This window comes from Schistocerca serialis, chromosome 1 (genome assembly GCF_023864345.2).
Source record: "Schistocerca serialis cubense isolate TAMUIC-IGC-003099 chromosome 1, iqSchSeri2.2, whole genome shotgun sequence".
NCBI classification, from domain to species: domain Eukaryota; kingdom Metazoa; phylum Arthropoda; class Insecta; order Orthoptera; family Acrididae; genus Schistocerca; species Schistocerca serialis.
This window is the reverse complement of record NC_064638.1, coordinates 874,536,831-874,555,773: the sequence shown is the minus strand read 5'-3', so window position 1 is coordinate 874,555,773 and position 18,943 is coordinate 874,536,831. Positions and strand designations below refer to the sequence as shown.

At 38.2% G+C, this 18,943-nt stretch overlaps 1 protein-coding gene and 1 long non-coding RNA gene across 3 annotated transcripts in view; one reads left to right on the top strand and one right to left on the bottom strand.

Annotated features, from left to right (window-relative positions):
- Window positions 1–18,943, top strand: part of LOC126486343 (72 kDa type IV collagenase-like) — a 146,832-nt gene that overhangs the window by 59,958 nt on the left and 67,931 nt on the right. Inside the window, exons 4-6 of the mRNA XM_050108942.1 lie at window positions 1,522–1,683; window positions 14,951–15,084; window positions 16,042–16,200. Of these exons, the coding sequence (XP_049964899.1) occupies window positions 1,522–1,683; window positions 14,951–15,084; window positions 16,042–16,200 (455 nt within the window). The remainder of the gene's footprint in view (window positions 1–1,521; window positions 1,684–14,950; window positions 15,085–16,041; window positions 16,201–18,943) is intronic.
- The window catches only part of LOC126486359 (uncharacterized), a 33,015-nt gene continuing 30,183 nt past the window's right edge, over window positions 16,112–18,943 (bottom strand). For both annotated transcript variants that reach the window (XR_007588090.1, XR_007588089.1), the window contains exon 3: window positions 16,112–16,193. This is a non-coding gene — a long non-coding RNA (uncharacterized LOC126486359). The remainder of the gene's footprint in view (window positions 16,194–18,943) is intronic.

Here is an 18,943-nt window from a genome sequence, read left to right as displayed (position 1 = left end):
AAAATTATTTGGATGATGAAGAGGTGTGGATTTATTCTCATTCATTTAGCTATCCACTGTTGTTTCCAATGACATCTTACTTTTTTTGGCCATTTCTATAACTAGTGAATTTTTGGTTAGCACTGATTCTCATGCTATTGCTTCTACTTCTTTTAATAGTGTTCTTGTTTTTCCCCTGGTGATGAAGTTGCTACTTCTTCTTTTCATTTTAATCATCTGAGGGCCATATTAATTCAGATCCACTTTGTTTCTTCTGGTCTTTATGCTTGTCCAGTATTCTTTCATTCTCACACTTCACAATTTCCTTTGCTCTTCTTTCCATAATGATTTTGTCCTAGGTCTAATTCTACCCTGAAAACAGTGACAGCTTGAATTTATTATCTGTAAATCAATCTGTTGTAAATCTCTTGAATCCCATATTCCCATATCTCCCAAGTCATTTTGTACCTCTTGGAGCCGGTATATTTTGGATCTCTTGTTCTCAGGAAACTGTATTTCATATCTGATGTGTCCACAGACCATGCTCCTTTTTTTGATAGTATCCGAGATTCTGTCTATATAGGTATGCAGTTCTTGATTCACCTGTCCTGTATACTGATCATCTCCTGTTGTTTGGCGTCCCAATATCCTCCTGAGATTCCTTCATTCTACAAGTTCTTGCCACGTAAGTACTCCTATTGTTACTAGATCCAGAATTTCTGCTGTGTATATGGCTTCAGGATAGAACAAGGTCTGGAAATGTCTCAGTTTTACATTGGCTGAAATATTCTTTTTATTGTAGATATTCATAACAAGTTTGTATGCTAAATTCATTCTGTTTATTGATACTCATACAGCTTCTATTTCTGTCACACCAGTTTCTATCAATTCTGTTAGGTACCTCAGTCTCTCCACCTTCTTAATTTTCTCTCCTTTTGTTGTTATCCATCTAGGAGCTGCTTTGATGTTCATCATAAAAGACTGTGTGTTCTTGATAAAGATCTGTATGCTTTTTTTAGTTCTTAATCTTCAGAGTTGCATCATTTGGTTAACCACCTCTTCTAATGGTTCCAACAATATCATAGTATCACCTGTGAATGCTAAGACAGTCTACCAATATTGCTTTTTTCTTGCATCCCAGTCATATTCCACCCGCTCCCTTCATTTCTTGTCACCATTTCCTGTTCAGGTAGACATTTAAAGAGAGTGGGAGAGGATCCACCTTTATTGTCACTATTGTTTTTGATTTGAAATTAGTTTGGTGTTTTCATATTTCATTGATTATCAGGCTTCTCACACATTCTTCCCCCAAGCTGCTCAGGTGTAGTGATAACTACATATAAACAGAACCGAAATGAGGTAGGGTGAAAGAAAGTACTGACACATTTCAAATGTATGGTTTGTATATCACACATGTTTGAGGGAAAACTCCTGCTTGAAGATTTTTAATTTATGGTAATTTCTAAGTTTTAATATGTTATATTGAAAAAGTAATTTATTTTATAACACGAAAGCTTATTTCACTCTTTTATTTCCAAATAGTATAGCCAACTGGTCTCCTAAGATTGGTGAAGAAGCAGTTGTTGAACAAGTTCAGCGAGCATTTAGCACATGGGCAGGATATGCAAGACTAAACTTCTCACTCATAGCAGATCCTGCAGCTGATATTATCATTGCTTTTGGTCGAGGACCTCATGGTGATCCGTAAGTAATAAGTATATAATTTTGTTTGCACGAGTGTAAAGAGAAAAATGCTGCTAAATACTATATGCATGACTGGAGATTTGTTCATTTGAACCAGGAGGACTATTTAGGGTAAAGCATAAGACAATGGGAAAAATATACTGTCAGTAAGTCTTGGTATGATCTACTTATTACCTGAAAAATTTATTTTAGCTTTCAGTAGAGCAGACTATAAGAATTGTCAGTTTCTGCCATATATTTCAGTCACTCATTACTGAACCATCATGTTTACATAAGATGAAGGTACATTTTGCACAACACTAAACAACTGTAGAAATTTCAGTGGAAACTAAGTACTACTTTTGTTGTGTCTTACATATTAACAGAAACTTTCATTTGGTGCCCTTAAAAATTTAACATACTTTTTATTAATGTTAATGAAAGATCAGAAATGAGTTAACCACTACTCTGAAAGAGACAGATTTCAATTACCTTGAAAGTATGAAGGTAATGATGATGTTTGGAAAAGCTAAACAGAATGGCTAGGTCGCTTACATAACAGAGGGCATGAATACTGTTAATCTACATTTTATTAGTAGGCAGAGATACATCATAGAACTTGTGCACACCATAGAAGCTCAGAATGGACAACTCAGAGATTGTCCTGTGGCAGAACCTTAGTGCTGTTCAAGGAATTTTTCTCATACTCCACATGTGATAACTGCTAGGTCACTACAGAGCTCCTTCCTGGTAGTGCAGAGCACAGGGGTTTGGATGGTGCTGGTGCAAACTACAGATGCATGTGACATCCCATGCTCTGGCTGGCTGCTTACACAGGAGCACAGCTGGACTGTTTCTCAGTGTAATGAGTATGTGGAGCATGCTTGATTGGTAGCAGGGTGCAGGGTGAGATGGTAGCCAGTGATGTCATCCAAAACAGATATGAAGTCCAGAGTAAGGGAGGTGATAGTGCTGTAGCAGTGCATGTATCTTGCTCCAGTGGCGAATGCTGGAGCTGAGCATGTTTTTTTTAGCAGCCATGAGCTTGACAACATTGAGTGCTGTAATTTTGATTTGATGGAATCCAGATCTGTTTCATCAGGAGAATGTTCATTGGAGTGTGCCATCCTGGATATGTTGCTCATTGTGTTATCCTTCCACAACAAGGAGGTCATCGATTAGTTTGACTGAGATCTCCTCAGGTCAGAACTGGTGCACGCTGTAATTACATTGTCATCCAGGTCGATGTGCAGAAGTTCATCTATATGGTTAATATTACCTGCAAGATTGTCAACAGCATCAAGCAGGGTCTACACTGGTTTAAGTCTGTTGACTGTAATAGTAATCAGTTTGGTGTGTAGTAAAATGTCAAACGTGTTGTCTTTCTGTCTAATCACTTATGTGAGCCTGAGTAGGGCAGGTGTAATACCCATCAGACAGCATCGCCTCACAGCAAGACTTGGTCATAGTCCTGCAGAGATTTATGTGTGAAGTTTTTCTGGGAACCATGTCCCTGCTGGAATGGTATTTTGAGGTGTGCAATGTGTTCCTTGGTTTTCCAGATGAGCTGTGGCAGTCCTTTGTTTGTAGGCAGTTGGGATGGCTTTGCAAAGTCCACTGGAAGAATGAGCAGGTCTCCATAAAGGAGTTCTGCCAGAGACATGCAGAAGCCTTCTTTATAAGCTGAACATACATCTAGAAGAACCCACAGGGGGGTGTCTGTCCATTCCCCTCCATGACATATAAAAGCTGTTTGCTTTACTGTTTCATTACCATGTAGTTGATAAACTGTTATTCAGAAGTGCTGAACCCATGAAAGTGACAGAGTTGGGTAAAAGTGCTGACTCAAACCATCTGTCTTAGTCTGTCATTATTTTGATAAGCAGCCAAGATGGAAGTTCATAGATTGTCACATACTTGGACAGTGGTCTCATCAGTGTATAGCCTTGACCTTGTGTATTACTCTGTCAGTTGCTTAAAGAATATATCAATATGCATTTGAATCGGGGAGGGGCCCAAGGAGGTCTAAGTGGACAGGCTGAAAATGGTGCTTGAGGATAGAATAACTGCTGCATTGTGGTTGTGCCTGCCATCCTATTTTAAAACATTGGCAGGCAGTATATGCCTGTGTCCAAGAAATGCAGTCTTTCTTGACTTTTGGTCATATGAAGTAACCTGTGACAATCTTTGTTGTAGGTCATATCCCAAGGCATGTAATTTATCAAAAATAGCTCACCTCATGGTGAGTGATACTGGAGGACAAAGATGTTTTTGTAGGACATTGCATAGTACTTGTATTGAGCCAGGAATATCGCGCTATTTGATGCACAGTCCTGTTATGTTGTCATGTAGTAGTTTGCATAATTGTGTGTCTTGAAGCTATGCTGTTGCAAGTGTTTAAAATCAATACCTGCTGAGAGGGCACTGATCCATGAAAGGAAATTGGCCACAACATTGTTGGTGCCATGAAGATGTTGGGCATCTATTGTAAGTTGCTCAATGTAGTCCATATGTTGTGAGCAACAATCTTTTACTGGGTTGCAAACAGAATCTGCTAGGTGGTGATAATTTGTACAAACTGTCAAAGGTCTGCCCTAAATGTCATCTTTAAAGTACCATTTTACTTCATACACTGCCAACAGTTCTCTGTTATAGGGCAGCCACTGCTGGGAGTCCATCAACTTTTTGGAAAAGAAACATAGTAACTTTTGTACACATACTACTGACTGCTAGAGAACAGGACCTATCACAAAATCACTAGTATCAGAGGTGATTATCAGGTGTGCTGTGGGTAGTGGGTGTGCCAGAGTTGTAGCATGAGAAAAACAGTATTTAGTATTCTCAAATGCTTGTTGCATCTGTCATACCCAGTTCGAAACCTTGGCCTTCTCATTACCTTTCTTGTTTTCAAGTATCAGTGGGCATCAACACTGAGTCTCCACATTAAAGTGACTGTAAATCTCATGAACCACAATTTTATGAATAATTTCAGGAATAGTTGAATACTTGGTATTATACAGTTACTTATTTACCTGTCTTCCAGCAGACAGGAAAAGGAACACAACTAGCAACTTTTATCCACAAGTTTTTAATGGTACAGAACAGCTTACAAATTATAAGCAAAATATTTACCAAATTCATCTTAATGTGAATTTAATAGAAAACTGGATTATGAACTTTTTTCTGTTTCTCCTGTAGATAATTTTTTTGCGTGAACTCACTTTTCACCAAGCAACAAAAAGTTGTCCACTGGAGAACTATGTTATACAATACTCAATAAGACTGTTTGTGTAAGTATCGTTCATGATTCAGCATTGAGTCTCACTACAGATTGCAATCTCTTGCTGTTCAAAGTAGATTCAGTCTGATAGGAAGAGAGCACTCAACATAATTCATAGAACAAGCTGTAGTTAAGAGTTGAAACTCAATCACCACTAGCATTGCAAAATTCTCCAGTATTTTATTTAAAAAATGTGAAATTCACCATCCTGAGAATATGGCAAAAACAATTTTGAACATTACTAAAAAGGAAATAAATCAATGGTGCCTGCTGTGTAAGAGCACAAAAGCACATGAACACTCAAACTTTTGAGACATTGTGGGTTTATTGATTATTTTCCTTTGGATGCTGTTAAACCCAACATAGATGCTGCAATCAGAAAGATATGGTTCTTAAATGTAGAGTGCTACTGCTTCTCTGGACTCCATGAAACTTGCAACAGGATCGCAAGCACACCTTCAGTTGTAAACATTTTAAGGAGTTTTTGTGCATGCCCAACTCGCATGATGTAATTTCATTATGGGCCAAATACATACAGATTTGATAATCAACATGCATGGCTTAGATGTGCACAACTAGCTCTTGCCTCTCAACTAGAAGCCTACGTCAGTGCCACCAGGTGGCAGCACACTGCAGCAAACTTTTACCCCCATTCGCTCGGCATACATCCTGCTAGATGATAGCACGCTCTTCAGAATATGCAAATTCACTCACTATAGACTGTAGTAAAATTAGATCAGATGTCAGTATATGTTAAAGTTGTACTGAAAGTAAACCTTTTTTATGGGTTGCTGAATGAGTTATAGTACATTAAGCTATGAATTTTATTATACAGAAATCTATTTGAGGCACTGACAAGGGAAACCCATTCCCCCTCCCCCTCAGATTTAGTGGTAAGATGACCCAGTGGATAGCCCGTCAAAGACTGAACACAGATCAAGCATGAAAATGGGAAGAAGGTGTACTGAACTGTAAAAAAGAAGCAAAATAGGAACAATGAATGATCCAGGCTTAAGAAGAACAACATCGAATGTACTGGAACAGCCACGGTGTTGTAATTAAGTGGTCACAGTGTTATAGTACAAAGTGGATGAGCAGTGTTCAAAACTCACTCACACTAGTTTTTTATTTACTTTTTTCACAAAATTATCAACTGTCTGTCCAGTCATTGGATTGTTTGTTCTCTTTCTGTAGTTTTGGCAAATGTCATCCTACACATTGGTTGTAGAAAATGAGTCATGTGGTAAGAATACACTAATTCGTAAGTAAATATGATGAATAGTGAGAGCAGGTGAGATACAACATATAGACATCTCACAGAAATGAAAACAACAAATAAATAGATGTGTATGATGTTACAACAAAGGAATTCAAGAGTCAAAACTTCCAAAACAGATCAACAAAAATGTTAAAAAGAAATGTTTTGATAGGGCACAGGGAAAACTGTTGTGAAACTGTTACATGCATTTGTTGCAGCTTATGTGGTGAACCATTATGTTTTCATCATTTCTTTGGGAATAATCATCTTCACATTCATATTAACACCAAAATCAGACAAAGAGGCATATCTCACTCAGTCATCAGGCATACAAGTTAGGTGCGTCAGTAAGAGATTCCCATCATATGACGCACCTACTGACATTAATGCTGTGTATGACACACCAGATGTTTTTTTCTAGTGGAGGATTCAGTTGACTGTCACCTTATTGTCAAACATTTGTGGTTCCCCTTTGAAGGCCACTTCCTTTCAGCTGCTAAACAGAGTACTTGTACAGAATCAACTTTAATTACAGGTCTCTTCCTAACACCTTGTTATTGCAAACGGATGTTACACCACAACACAGACATAAATTTGAATATAATGAACAGAAACATCAGTGACCGGATGGACAGTTCATAATTCAGTGGAAAAAAAAGGGCATGATGGAGCTCTGAACACAGGCTCATCCACTTTTCAGTCCAACACCATCACTGCCTAACCACAATGCCATGGCTCTTTGTCCATGCTTGATGTTGTACTTCCCGAGCTAGGATCATTTATTGTTTCTATTTTGCTTTTTTTTTCACTATTCAACACACCTTCTTCCAGGTTTCATGCTTGATGTGTATTCAATTTTTGACGGGCTGTCCACTGGACCCTCTTGCCACTAAATCCATAGGGTGTGATGGGGAGTTCCCCTTGTGATCATCTCACTGGTTTTCTACAGGGTGCCTGCAGCAACACCAACTGTCACACAATAAACAACTACCTCTGGGCAGACTGTATGTAGTGAACTCATCAGTGACACATAAAGACCTAAAGCATATCACCATCGATTGTGAGACTGTAGCATTTATTCATGCTTCTGAAATCTGTTGATCTTATTGTGAGGCAGGTTTATCTGTGCTATAGGTCCACATCGTATATGTGAAAATTCACTAAAAGATGCAGCACTGGTTCCTCTAACACTTACTTAAGTGTTGGATCGACGGCGATGTGCTTTAGGCCTTTATGGGTCTCAGGCCCTCATTTATATTCTAGTTAAGTGACCATGTTGGTAGACATTACTGCTTGAATTTAATCATTTCCACAAATGGTACTTTGTGTTTGGAGTTGGTTGTTTATTGTGCAAGAATCAGCTATCGTGTGCAATGTAAATATGAACTACGTTGAATCTATTTTAAATGCTAACAGAAAAGTAAAGCTATGAGGATGGGTCATGAGTCGTAATTGGGTAGCTCAGTTGGTAGAGCACTTGCTCACAAAAGGCAATGCCCCGAGTTCGAGTCTCGGTCTGTCACACAGCTTTAATCTGCCAAGAAGTTTCATACAAGCGCACACTCCGCTGCAGAGTGAGAATCTCATTCTGGGAACAGAAAAGTAAATTAAAAGCAAAAGTGAGCCGCAAGGGAACTAGAGCCTCTGAGAACAGATCCTTTGATTGAGAGAGTAACAAAATCAAATAAGCATGATTAAAAATGAACATTTAACAAGGAAGTGTACAGTTAGCACAAGTTATTATGTGGCTGCACTGTAAGAGTGTCTTATTTGCAACCCAGAAAAGCATGAAAACTCCCACTTCTGCAAAAATACGAAACAGAGAATTGTGAAAGCTTACTCACTATTTCATTGTTGTCCTAAACTGTACTTAATTATGTACAAAGCAATAAAATTCCACAAAAAGAACTCTTTCTTTTGTCAGATAAATTATACAGCTAATCATTATTATTACTGTTGTTATTATTATTGGCAGTGGCCGTAGTTGCATAAACTTGTTGATAAGCGTAACTGTTATACAGCATATGCTGTTAATTTCACACTCATGAATTTTTCTGAATCTAAAAATTTGTGAACACCCAGATCATATACTCGTGAGCCGCCACTGAAACAGACAAAAATAACAACTGAAATTGTTGCAGAATTATGAAGTTCAACCAATACCGTTTCATTTGTGGACAGTTTATTCACATGATACCAACTATTCAGAAAAGAATGTATTACAAAAAGTTTTTATAAAATTCAGGGATATTTTAAGAGTACCACTGAGTAACAGTTTACACTGAACCCTTACACTTTTTCCATTTTTTACAACACTTCCTCCAAAAGGAAAAATCAAGCAAGTGAACAAATGAATAATTACTGTTTCACTGCCGACCGGAGTGGCCGAGCAGTTCTAGGCGCTACAGTCTGGAACTGCGCGACCTCTACAGTTGCAGGTTCAAATCCTGCCTCGGGCATGGATGTGTGTGATGTCCTTAGGTTAGATAGGTTTAAGTAGTTCTAAGTTCTAGGGGACTGATGACTGCAGCAGTTAAATCCCATACTGCTCAGAGCCATTTGAACCATTTGAACTGTTTCACTTCCTGAAATTAAACTGAACTCATTGTAGATCAGCCAACTGGTTCCTTTCATTGATTTGTTCCAACGTAGTACTTTTCTACAATGCCAGTTGTTGAACACCTTGTCAGCTTTTCGCCAGTGAAATCACCATCACTGTAAATTACTAAATCTTCTTCTCTATCATAAATGCTCCATCTTAATTTTTTTTGTTTTTATGCAAAGAAAACTATCAAGGGTGTCTGTTTTTATATAAAATTCATACTGTGAAGTACTCAGAAAAGCAGTAGTTTTTTCCTAGTCACTGCCAACAGTTAAGCCATCATTGACATGAAGTGCTACATAAAACATATTTTCATTCCATTTGCAATAAAACAGAAAAGGACCTGCAGCACTGTTCCAAACACCCATTTTCTTCATAACTTCAATCACCTGAAACTTTCTGATGCAGAACCCAGTGATTCTACAATACTTTGTCATTTGTGGGACATTCATCTAACATCCACATATTGTGTCTCTTAAGCAATTCTACTTCTTCATTAAAAGCTTGCATCCTTTTTCCCTTTGTAGAGATGTTTGCTCAAATATGGTAGAGCAATGTCTTCATTGCCTGTTACAGTGGGGGATCGTGCTGGTGGTAGTCAGCCCAGGTGTGGTCATCAGCACTGTGCTCGAGTGATGCTGTATGTTGTGCAGTGGGAGGTACTGGCATGGTGTCCTTTCTCACTTCTGGACCCAAGTGTGCTGACTTCAGTCGTTCCACAGAAACCATTTCATATCTCCCGTTACATTGAAGTTTAAAAGTGTGAGGTCCATGCTGTGACCTTGTATTGGCCACAGTATGGTGGTATGACAGGTGGTTTGACTGAGTCATCCCTTAGCCAGACAAAGGGCACATTGTATAGGTCCTTGTGCATGAAGACTTTCTGGTGTCCATGAGATTTTGAGGTGGAGGGCCGTATTTGAGCCATTGTGTCCCACAGGGGGTGGCTGAACTGTGTGATGAAGGCTGCAGGAGGAATGTCAGAGGACTTGCCAGTAATTAGCTCTGCTAGTTGGTGTAGCTCTTTGCTCTACATAAGCTGTGCTGGTGAATGCTGCTGATCTTCTTTGATTGCCAATCACAGGCTTAAGAGGATGAGCGGCACCACACAACAGTGACACCTTCAAGGTGCAAGGCAGCCTCTTCACCATACCATTGCTGGATGGAGGATAGCTGGTGGTGTGTACATGGGAACAGCTGCATAGACTTAGGGTTTCCTAGAACAAGGACGACATAAACTTTCTGCTCCTGTTGGTCATGATGGTGTACGGTGTGTTGAACCTTGCAATACAGCCACCTAGAATGCTCTTTGCCACTATAGCTGCCATGACATCTGCAACTGAGATTGCCTTTGGTCATTAAGTAAAGCAGTCCACAAAGTTTACAAGGTACCAAAGTCCACTGGGATAAGAATGGGACCCACAACATCCACATGTACATGCACAAATCTGGCCAAAGGTATAATGAATGATCCTTGAAGGCCAAGGGTGTGACAGCCAGTTTTACTCTGATGATACTTGGCACACTGCTTTGCGTACTTGCAGCAATGACTGCCAACCCTGGGCCACACTACCTTACTCTTCACCAGTTTCACTGTAGCTCATACTCCAGGATGCAGAGTCATGGAAAGCCGAAAAGACAGTTCTATGGAATTCGTGTTACCATGTGACACGTTGCACAACAGAGTGACATTTGGCTTTGCTGATTTTACTCATCATAATTGTAGGCTTGAACTTCATTGTTCCCGTAGCATATCTAATTCCTTGTCCAGCACATTTTTGTAGGTAGTCTCTATTTAGTAGTTTTTCCATAGAAAAGGAGGACAATCTGTTGGATCAATTACATGCCTCTCTATGACTGCATGAAATGTGTGTCCAAGAATCCACAGGGTAGCAGCCTTTTTTGAATTAGAGAAGGGGCACAAGCAAGGAATAAGCACCATGTGTGGCAAAATGTGTGTCTCATTCATCCAGTTCATGAGTGCTGTCATTCTGTGGCTGCTGTTCCTAGTGTCTGCTGTTTTCTGATAATTAAAACAATGCTCCAACATGTCAGCAGAGTGACATTCCTCACCCATCTGCTAGTTGTTGATTTGTGACTTATGTCCCATTGATGTCTTTATACAGGTGGAACTGACATCAGAAGACATGGTATGGCTGTGGATATTTAGCTAAATAAATTTCCAGTTGTGACTGGTAAATGTGAATTCAGTTTTGTTTCTGGATAGTGTCCTATGCATTTCTTTGGATAAAGTTCTAGCTGTTCTTTTCATGTTTTTAGTCACCATGTGAAGGGCATAGCTTCATTCCCAGTAGTATTTCCCCAAATATGCAAATTTATAAGGAATGTCCAAGATTTTGATTGTGATGCTTCTGACTGTGGAACATTCATTCTTGACAGGGTGACTGTTGTACTATCTAGGTCTGTCTCTATAATTCTCACAGTCTGGTGAATGAGAGAGGTACATTTACTTGGAAAATTGATGAGACCAAGGTCTCCTTCACTGAAATGCATACTGATTATGACAGAACCTGTTTTCCAAACATTGCCATATATTATAGAACTTGCATTGGCTAAAATATTATGGAATATGGTCTTTAAAAATTGTTCAATCCCAGTTTATGCAAAAATTGCTTTAGTTATTCATGACTAATGCTGTCAAAAGCCTGATGGTTGTTGAGCAAAAGAACTGCTGCTGGCACATGTGCTATTGCTGCATTTGCTATCACATCTCTGTATGTACAAGTGGTTTCAAGTATGTTATTTTGTGGAAATCTGTGTTTTTGTTGGTGACTAATACACTTATGCATAATAGGTTTTAATTTTGTAATGATGAAAATAATCATTTTTTGACAATATAATGTAACTGAATAGATAAATAATCCACTCACCAAGCAGCAGCAGGAGAAAACACACACACCTTGCTTATGTAAGCTTTCGCAATCAGTGACTCCTGCTCCTGGCAGGAGGGTTGAAGGAGAAGGAAGAAGGGTGAAAGGAAAGGACTGGAGAGGTTTAGCAAAAGGGGTAAAGTTCTGAAAAGTCACCTAGAATCTCTGGTCAGGGGGGACTTACCAGATGGTATGAGAAGGAAAGTCTCCTTTTCCTTCACCCCTCTTCCTTCCCCTTCAGCCCTCCTGCCAGAAGAAGGAGCCACTGACTCTGAAAGCTTACGTCCGTAAAACCCTTTTCTAGATGTGTGTTCACCTGCAGCTGCATAGTGAGCAGATTTCTTACCTGGCCAATTACTTTATAGGTTTTAATTTTGATGTGACACATTTTGAAACAAGTTTATAATCTGAATTTAGGAAAATTATTGGGTGGAGATTTCTCAATCTGTGAATAGATGTTTTCCTTGGCAGGAGAGCAATCCTCCCTTTGAGGAATTTTGCAGGAATTTGGATGCATCAACACTAACTTTATTCACCAGTTCTGTAATAGCAGGTCAAATAATGACCCAATATCTCTGATAAAACTTGATGGGGTTACCACCAACATCTGAGGATTTATTTTTGATACTGTCTTTCAGAATTACTTTGATGTCATCACTGTCATCCCGTCAAGTAGGTCTTCTAAATACTCCCTGTGTTCTGAAGTGAGTGAGATTTGCACTTCAAGAAATAAAAATGACATTGAAGAAGGGTCAGTTGGTCTATATGCAAAGAGATCCACAAAGAATGAGTAGGTGAAGAATGAGTAGGTGTGTTTAGTAATGGTGCTTTTCATTGTTAAACTATCACTATTCTTATGCTGAACATATGAGAGTGATTTACTTTGCATTCTATGCTTTTCATACTGGAAGTGGTACAATGTCAAGTTTTCATACAGAAAATTCTATGCTGGTCGTCCACGAATAACGGGCTCACCTGCTTTGTTTCATGTGCATTTATCCTGCTTTTATCTGTTTTACCTGCAAATAGGTACTCTTGTTTTGATTAACAGAAGGAGCAAGTTTGGCTTTTAAGGACTGATTGTAATATTCAGTTGTGTTGTAATTCTTTAGACATTCTTGGCAATCTGTTGACATCTTGAGGTATTGGGTATTGTGGTGGGTATCAGCAACATTCTTGCATGATATTTCAACTGTGTAACTTGTTATCTCCATCAAGTGCTTCCACAAATAATTGTGTTCTTCATCCAAAAAGTTGCCTCAGAAATAATGCATAACAGCTTTTTGTATAATAGGGTTGGTTAACTCATACACCAATCAATGACTGAGTTAAAATTTTGACATTTTTGTTGATGTGGTTCTCAGTTTTCAATGATTTCAGAGTGCAGGATTTGAGAACGAAGATAATTAACACTGAATGTCTACTTCTGACAGTATTTAGCAATTTTAAGGAACACTAGAAGCCACAGTGTTCCATAAAACAAACAGACAAAATTACAGCATGAAGCAAATGACTGGTCAGAACACATGAAACATAAATGCAGTGTATTCTGTTCACACCACTGGGATAAAACGTGTAAATTCATTTTGATCTTTACAGAAAATGTGCCAGACATCAGTTAAATGATAATCACTGATTATTTGTTGCAATTCTGTGCTCTTCTTTGGGTATAACAGGTATTTTTCAGAAGGCTTGGGACATCCTTATTAAAAAATCTAACTGTGCTTGTCCAACATTAGTGCTGCACAGTACATAAGTATTTAAAAGAAATGTCTCAGCAACAATACATGCAATTGTGAAAGTTGAACATTTTTTACTGTAAAGCTATCCCTTAAGAGAATAGCCATTCCACAATTGCTTTCTGCGCTGACATTGATAATATATTGAAAGCCTGGTAATGTCAGTTGCTGTCATAGAGGCTTCCTGTAAAAATATTACACCAAACATGCCATGTTGCATAAAATCATTAAACACACTGGTTTCAATAGAAGTTGTCAAGGAAATAATATATAGCATTAGCATGCATTAGATAGACATCAAATAGATGTTATCTGCTGTGACCTGATTTGGTAACTGTTTGGAAAGTGAAGAAGTATTTACATAAATGCTGCATAATTCTCTTTAATTTTTTTGTGCTTCACTGAGAGGCAACCATCCTGGTGTTGTACATGTCAGAGACCATGGGCAAATAAAACAGTTCCACCATTTACCTGATATGATCTCTAAGATGTGAAATATCAATTTAACAATACGAGAGAAGGAAAGTTGCTACTCACCATGTAGTGGAGTTGCTGAGTTGTGATAGGCACAATAAAAAGATTCACACAATCATAGCTTTCGGCCATTAAGGCCTTTGTCAGCAGAAGACACACATACACACTCACACACACATACACACTCTCGCATGCGCAACTTGCAAGTTGCACTTGCGTGAATGTGTGTGTGTGTGTGTATGTGTGTCTACTGCTGACAAAGGCCTTAATGGCTGAAAGCTATGATTGTGTGAATCTTTTTAATGTGCCTATCATGACTCAGCACCTCTGCTGTATGGTGAGTAGCAACTTTTCTTCTCTCGTGTTGTTACATTCCATCCTGGATTTTCCATTATTTGAAATATCAATTTAATTACATCTTGGTTTTTGTTCTGTGGTTCCTAATAATCAACCACTGAGTTATTTACAAATGTGAAATTCCATTGAAAATGGTGGGCATGTTTGCTGTCATAAGGCTGTCAGAGAGGGGTGTGAGGAACTGAGGATATTAACACCATGAAAAATGAACTGACACAGGGAAACATGCCAAGCATGGTAATTAAAGAGCACCATTATCACGGCAGTCTCACCCACATATAGGAACTGTCTCATTTTTCAGTCAGAGCAGCTATCAGTTTATAACTGGACTTCAGAAGTAATAAATAAATAAATATATCTTGTAAGACATAACTGGAAATACAACTTTCAACATTGGTGGTGAAAAGACTACTTCTATGTCCCTACCTATTTTGTTTTCAAAAGTTGACAAAATCCACTGTATGTATACAGGATGCTTGAACACTTATGTCTTCCACTGGTTTTGAGCTAGGGGGTCCAGAGCTAAGGATAAAGTGAACAAATAATGGGTCACAGTTTACACTAAAGACATAGTAATTTATGGTGTATTTTTATTCAGACGGAAGTAATTTTGGGCTTAGAATGATTTCATAAAAATTTTTTTATTGTTTAGCAGTACTTAAAAATAAAAATTTCTTTTAATTATAGATTTCCTTTTGATGGGCCAGGCAGTATACTGGCTCATGCCTATTATCCATATGAAATGGATCAGTATGGTGGAGATGTCCATTTCGATGAAGATGAAAACTGGAAAGTAAAGTTAGATGGACCTTATGATGATGGTAAGATCACATAAATTCACAAATTTTCTCTTTTATTTTTTAATACTTATTTATAGCATAGCTTTGTAAAGTTCAGTATATTATTTAAGTTCCTCAAGAAATTCAAATTTCCTTCTTCAGATTTTTATACACACTCTGTCACCTGAAGTATTCAGACACATACTTGAAGCTATACTCCAAGTTTTTTTAATGCATTCATCCTCTTTAGTGGTGTTATTTACCTTTTGTGTTTTATTATTGCAACATTCACTGGCATACTAGTGAGTAGTGGCAGAAGTTTTCTGGGTAACATAATACTACCCTTTAATAAAAAGCAGCTCATAAATAATATAAAATTATTCTTCCACAAACCATGTGGCACTTAAACTCTCTGTATTGTAGAAAAACAGAGTGCTCCTTCTCAAACTGATGGCAAATGACAATTATGTTATCAGATACCCATATACATCTGTGGTATATCATTTCCATGAAGAGCAACAACATTTTCTGATGATAAAATAAGAGTACACTTTATTTTCTCTATAAATTTCACTAGTGGTGCTATGCAGGCTGTGAGATAACATTTATGCAAGAGTTCTCCAGACATGCATGAATCCATTGCAGTTTTGCAGGCAACTGTAGTATTTATAGTAAACTAATCAAAACCTGAATAATAAACATTTTCTCTTAATATCTCCTGTATAGATGCAAAAGAAATGTCTTGTCCAGACTAATTACATCTTTGCAGGTGGTATATAAGGTTCATTTAAAGTTGTAAGACAACTCACACCTCTAGTGAAATTATCATTCTTTGGTAGTTTGATAATCTGTAACAATTTTCTTTCTTAGCCACATATTTATTAGTACATAGTTCTCAATAACACATACTACATATTGATACATATGAGAAGTACAGAAACACCCTTAACAGGTATTTCATACTCTGTTGTATAATAATATATATCCTTTATTTTTCAGGGGTGGATTTCTTCACAGTTGCTGTACATGAGCTTGGTCATAGCCTGGGATTGGCTCACTCCGATGTGCCCTCCTCGATTATGTTTCCATACTACAAAGGCTTTCAGGAATCATTTCAGCTTGGTTATGATGATATTCTTGCTATGTATGACCTATACAGTAAGTTTTCAGACCTCAGACAAAATCTGGATAATGATTACCACATTATTTTTTTAATGAATATTATTATAATAAAATATGAAAATATTTTTTATGAATAAGAGTACAGAGTTTCTCAACAGTAGTAATCACATTTTCATACTGTAATGAACCTTTTAAGTGTATCATATTTGGCAGCCATAGGGCTCAATTATAGTTTTAAATAAAAGTTCAGAAATAAGAACACCTGACAATGAAGGCAGTAATTCTAAGAACAACAGACCATTACAGCTATTTTGGTTTTTTAATAACTGTTAGAATTATCATAGTAATGGAATCCACTGACACATCCGATGCTGGTTAGAGGAACTGATAGGAACATTAGAACATTATGTCCCATCAATGATGAGATGATTGGTGATAGACCACAAGCTCCAACAGAATGAGTATCAAGGAAGGAAATTGCACATGAATAAATGAATCATGCTGCCATAATAATCTATTTAGGGAAACCACAAAAGATTTACATTTAAATGTGTGAGTGTGAGTTTGAGACCTGCTCCCCGAGTGAGTAAGTTCAGTGCCTGAAACACTGTTTCTCCTCATTTGTAAACATTGAGATTAGTATGTAAACTGAAGAGAAGAGTAATAAAACCAACACCTGCCCATAAAGCTTATTGGTTTAATTGTGCTATTCAGACAACATTTCTTTAACATGTCTATCATAGTGAAATCTTGATTGTCAACTAGTTACCAAGATCCATCTTCATCCATCTATTTTTCAGTATTGAAATCAAGCCACAGGTTAATAGGCATCTTCAAACACACTGAGATGTTGCTTGCTCATTAATAAAACACATTGTTTTTGACATTTTTCCTGGTGAAACATAACATTGTTACGAAAACTTTGACACTTCCAGCAATATTTCTTTGTTGATGTCATTGTACCCAAATCTGTTGTTCATGTTTGCCTAATATATCCAATTAAGCATCTCTATATTCCTTAGACAGAACACTATCAGCTGTCTGTATACTGTTTAGTATAAAACGAAAATTTACATACAAATATTTTAATAAATTATAGATGGAATGGCTACTTAGTTAATTTTTTTATTTAGTTTTGAATGTTTTGGGATTTACAATTTCCTGCTTGATATTTGCCAACAAAATATCAAAGAGTTTTGCACAAGAATGTAAAACTTACTTGAACCAAAGACAGGAGCGCAGTGCAGCTGCAGTTTATTCTCATTTCTAATGTTGTGGTTGTGAAATGCGCAATTCATCCTAAATTCACTCTAATTATTAATAATAATTGCCATGAAGGAATAAATATATTGGCACACAATGTAAAAATCCCAAGGTCCCTGAACAGGTTTCTGGTATCAGCTTTATGTAATATTCTTACTGCATGCTTGAGGAAATTAAGTCACATGATAGTAATGAATGAAAATATTAAAACTAAGCTAGAAATCCTGTCTGCAGATTAGCACAGTGGAAGTAATTTGTAGGAATCAAGCTTCATGATGCTGTAGAAACAGCTCCCAATAATATGTGACACAGTTAATGTAACTCACTTTATTCAGAACAGTAACTATAAAACAGGTACATAATGGTCTTTAAAAATGCACTGTCTTTCTTTTCTCTCTCTCCAAAGATCTTCTATTCCCACTGGCCAGAGATGTTTGGGTCTCAGGGAGCTCAGTATTCCTACAAAGTCCTCCACCAGAAGTATAGGGTACTGTGGGATATGGTGGTCACACATGTTGGCATGTACAGATGCATGTGACCAGTTGTGCTGTGATTGGCACTGCACAGGGCATGACCACATCATTTCTTGTGGTGGTATGTGATGTGCTTAGGGCTGGTTCTGTGCCAGATGTTGTGGACGGAGCCTGAGATGGCCATATTGTGACTCAGATGGTGCAATGAATGGAGGAGGAGGCAGTGGATGCTCACCAAAGTCCTGGCCAGCTCGCGTCAAATACAAGTGCATAGGTTTGCCACATGCTAGAATGTCAAATGTCTGTGAACCACTTTGAGCACCCTGTATGGATCTGAATAAAGGAGCTGCAAAGCTAATCGTATGGTGTCTTCTCACAACATGACTAAGTCAAAAGAGGTGAGGTTCTTGTGTATAAACACTTTTAGGGTTAAATGAATTGAGGGGCACAGAATGTGCATGTTCTGAATATGTTCCTGAACATGATGCACTACTGTTAGTAAGTCTACCTGTTTTGTGTCAGTCATAGGCTGGATGAAGTACGCAGGCAGGACAGGCAGTTCACCATAGACCACCTCAGCCAGAGACACCTGTAGGTCATCTTTGTATGCTGAATGGATGCTGAACAGGATCCATGGGAGTGCCTCAGTCCAGGAACTGCCACACCACATCAGGGCCACCTGCATGGTCCTGTACCATCTCTCAATCAGGCTGTTACTCTGTGGGTGGTATGTGGTGGTTCACATGTGGGTGATCCCACAGAGGTGACAAAGGGCATTGAAGAGGACCAATTCAGACTGACAGCTGTGATTAGTGGTAACCATTTGTGGAGTGTCAAAGTGGGTGGTCTACTTCTCGACAAACAGTTGGGGTTGTTTTGGCTGTAATGCCATGCATGGGCAATGCTTCTAGCCATCGTGATACCCTGTTAGTCATGGATAGGAGGTATCAAAATCCTTCCAACTCTGAGTGGGGTCCAATGATCTCAAGGTAGACAGGCCAGAACTGAGTCTTTTGGATGGGGGAGTGTCCAAGTTGAGGTTG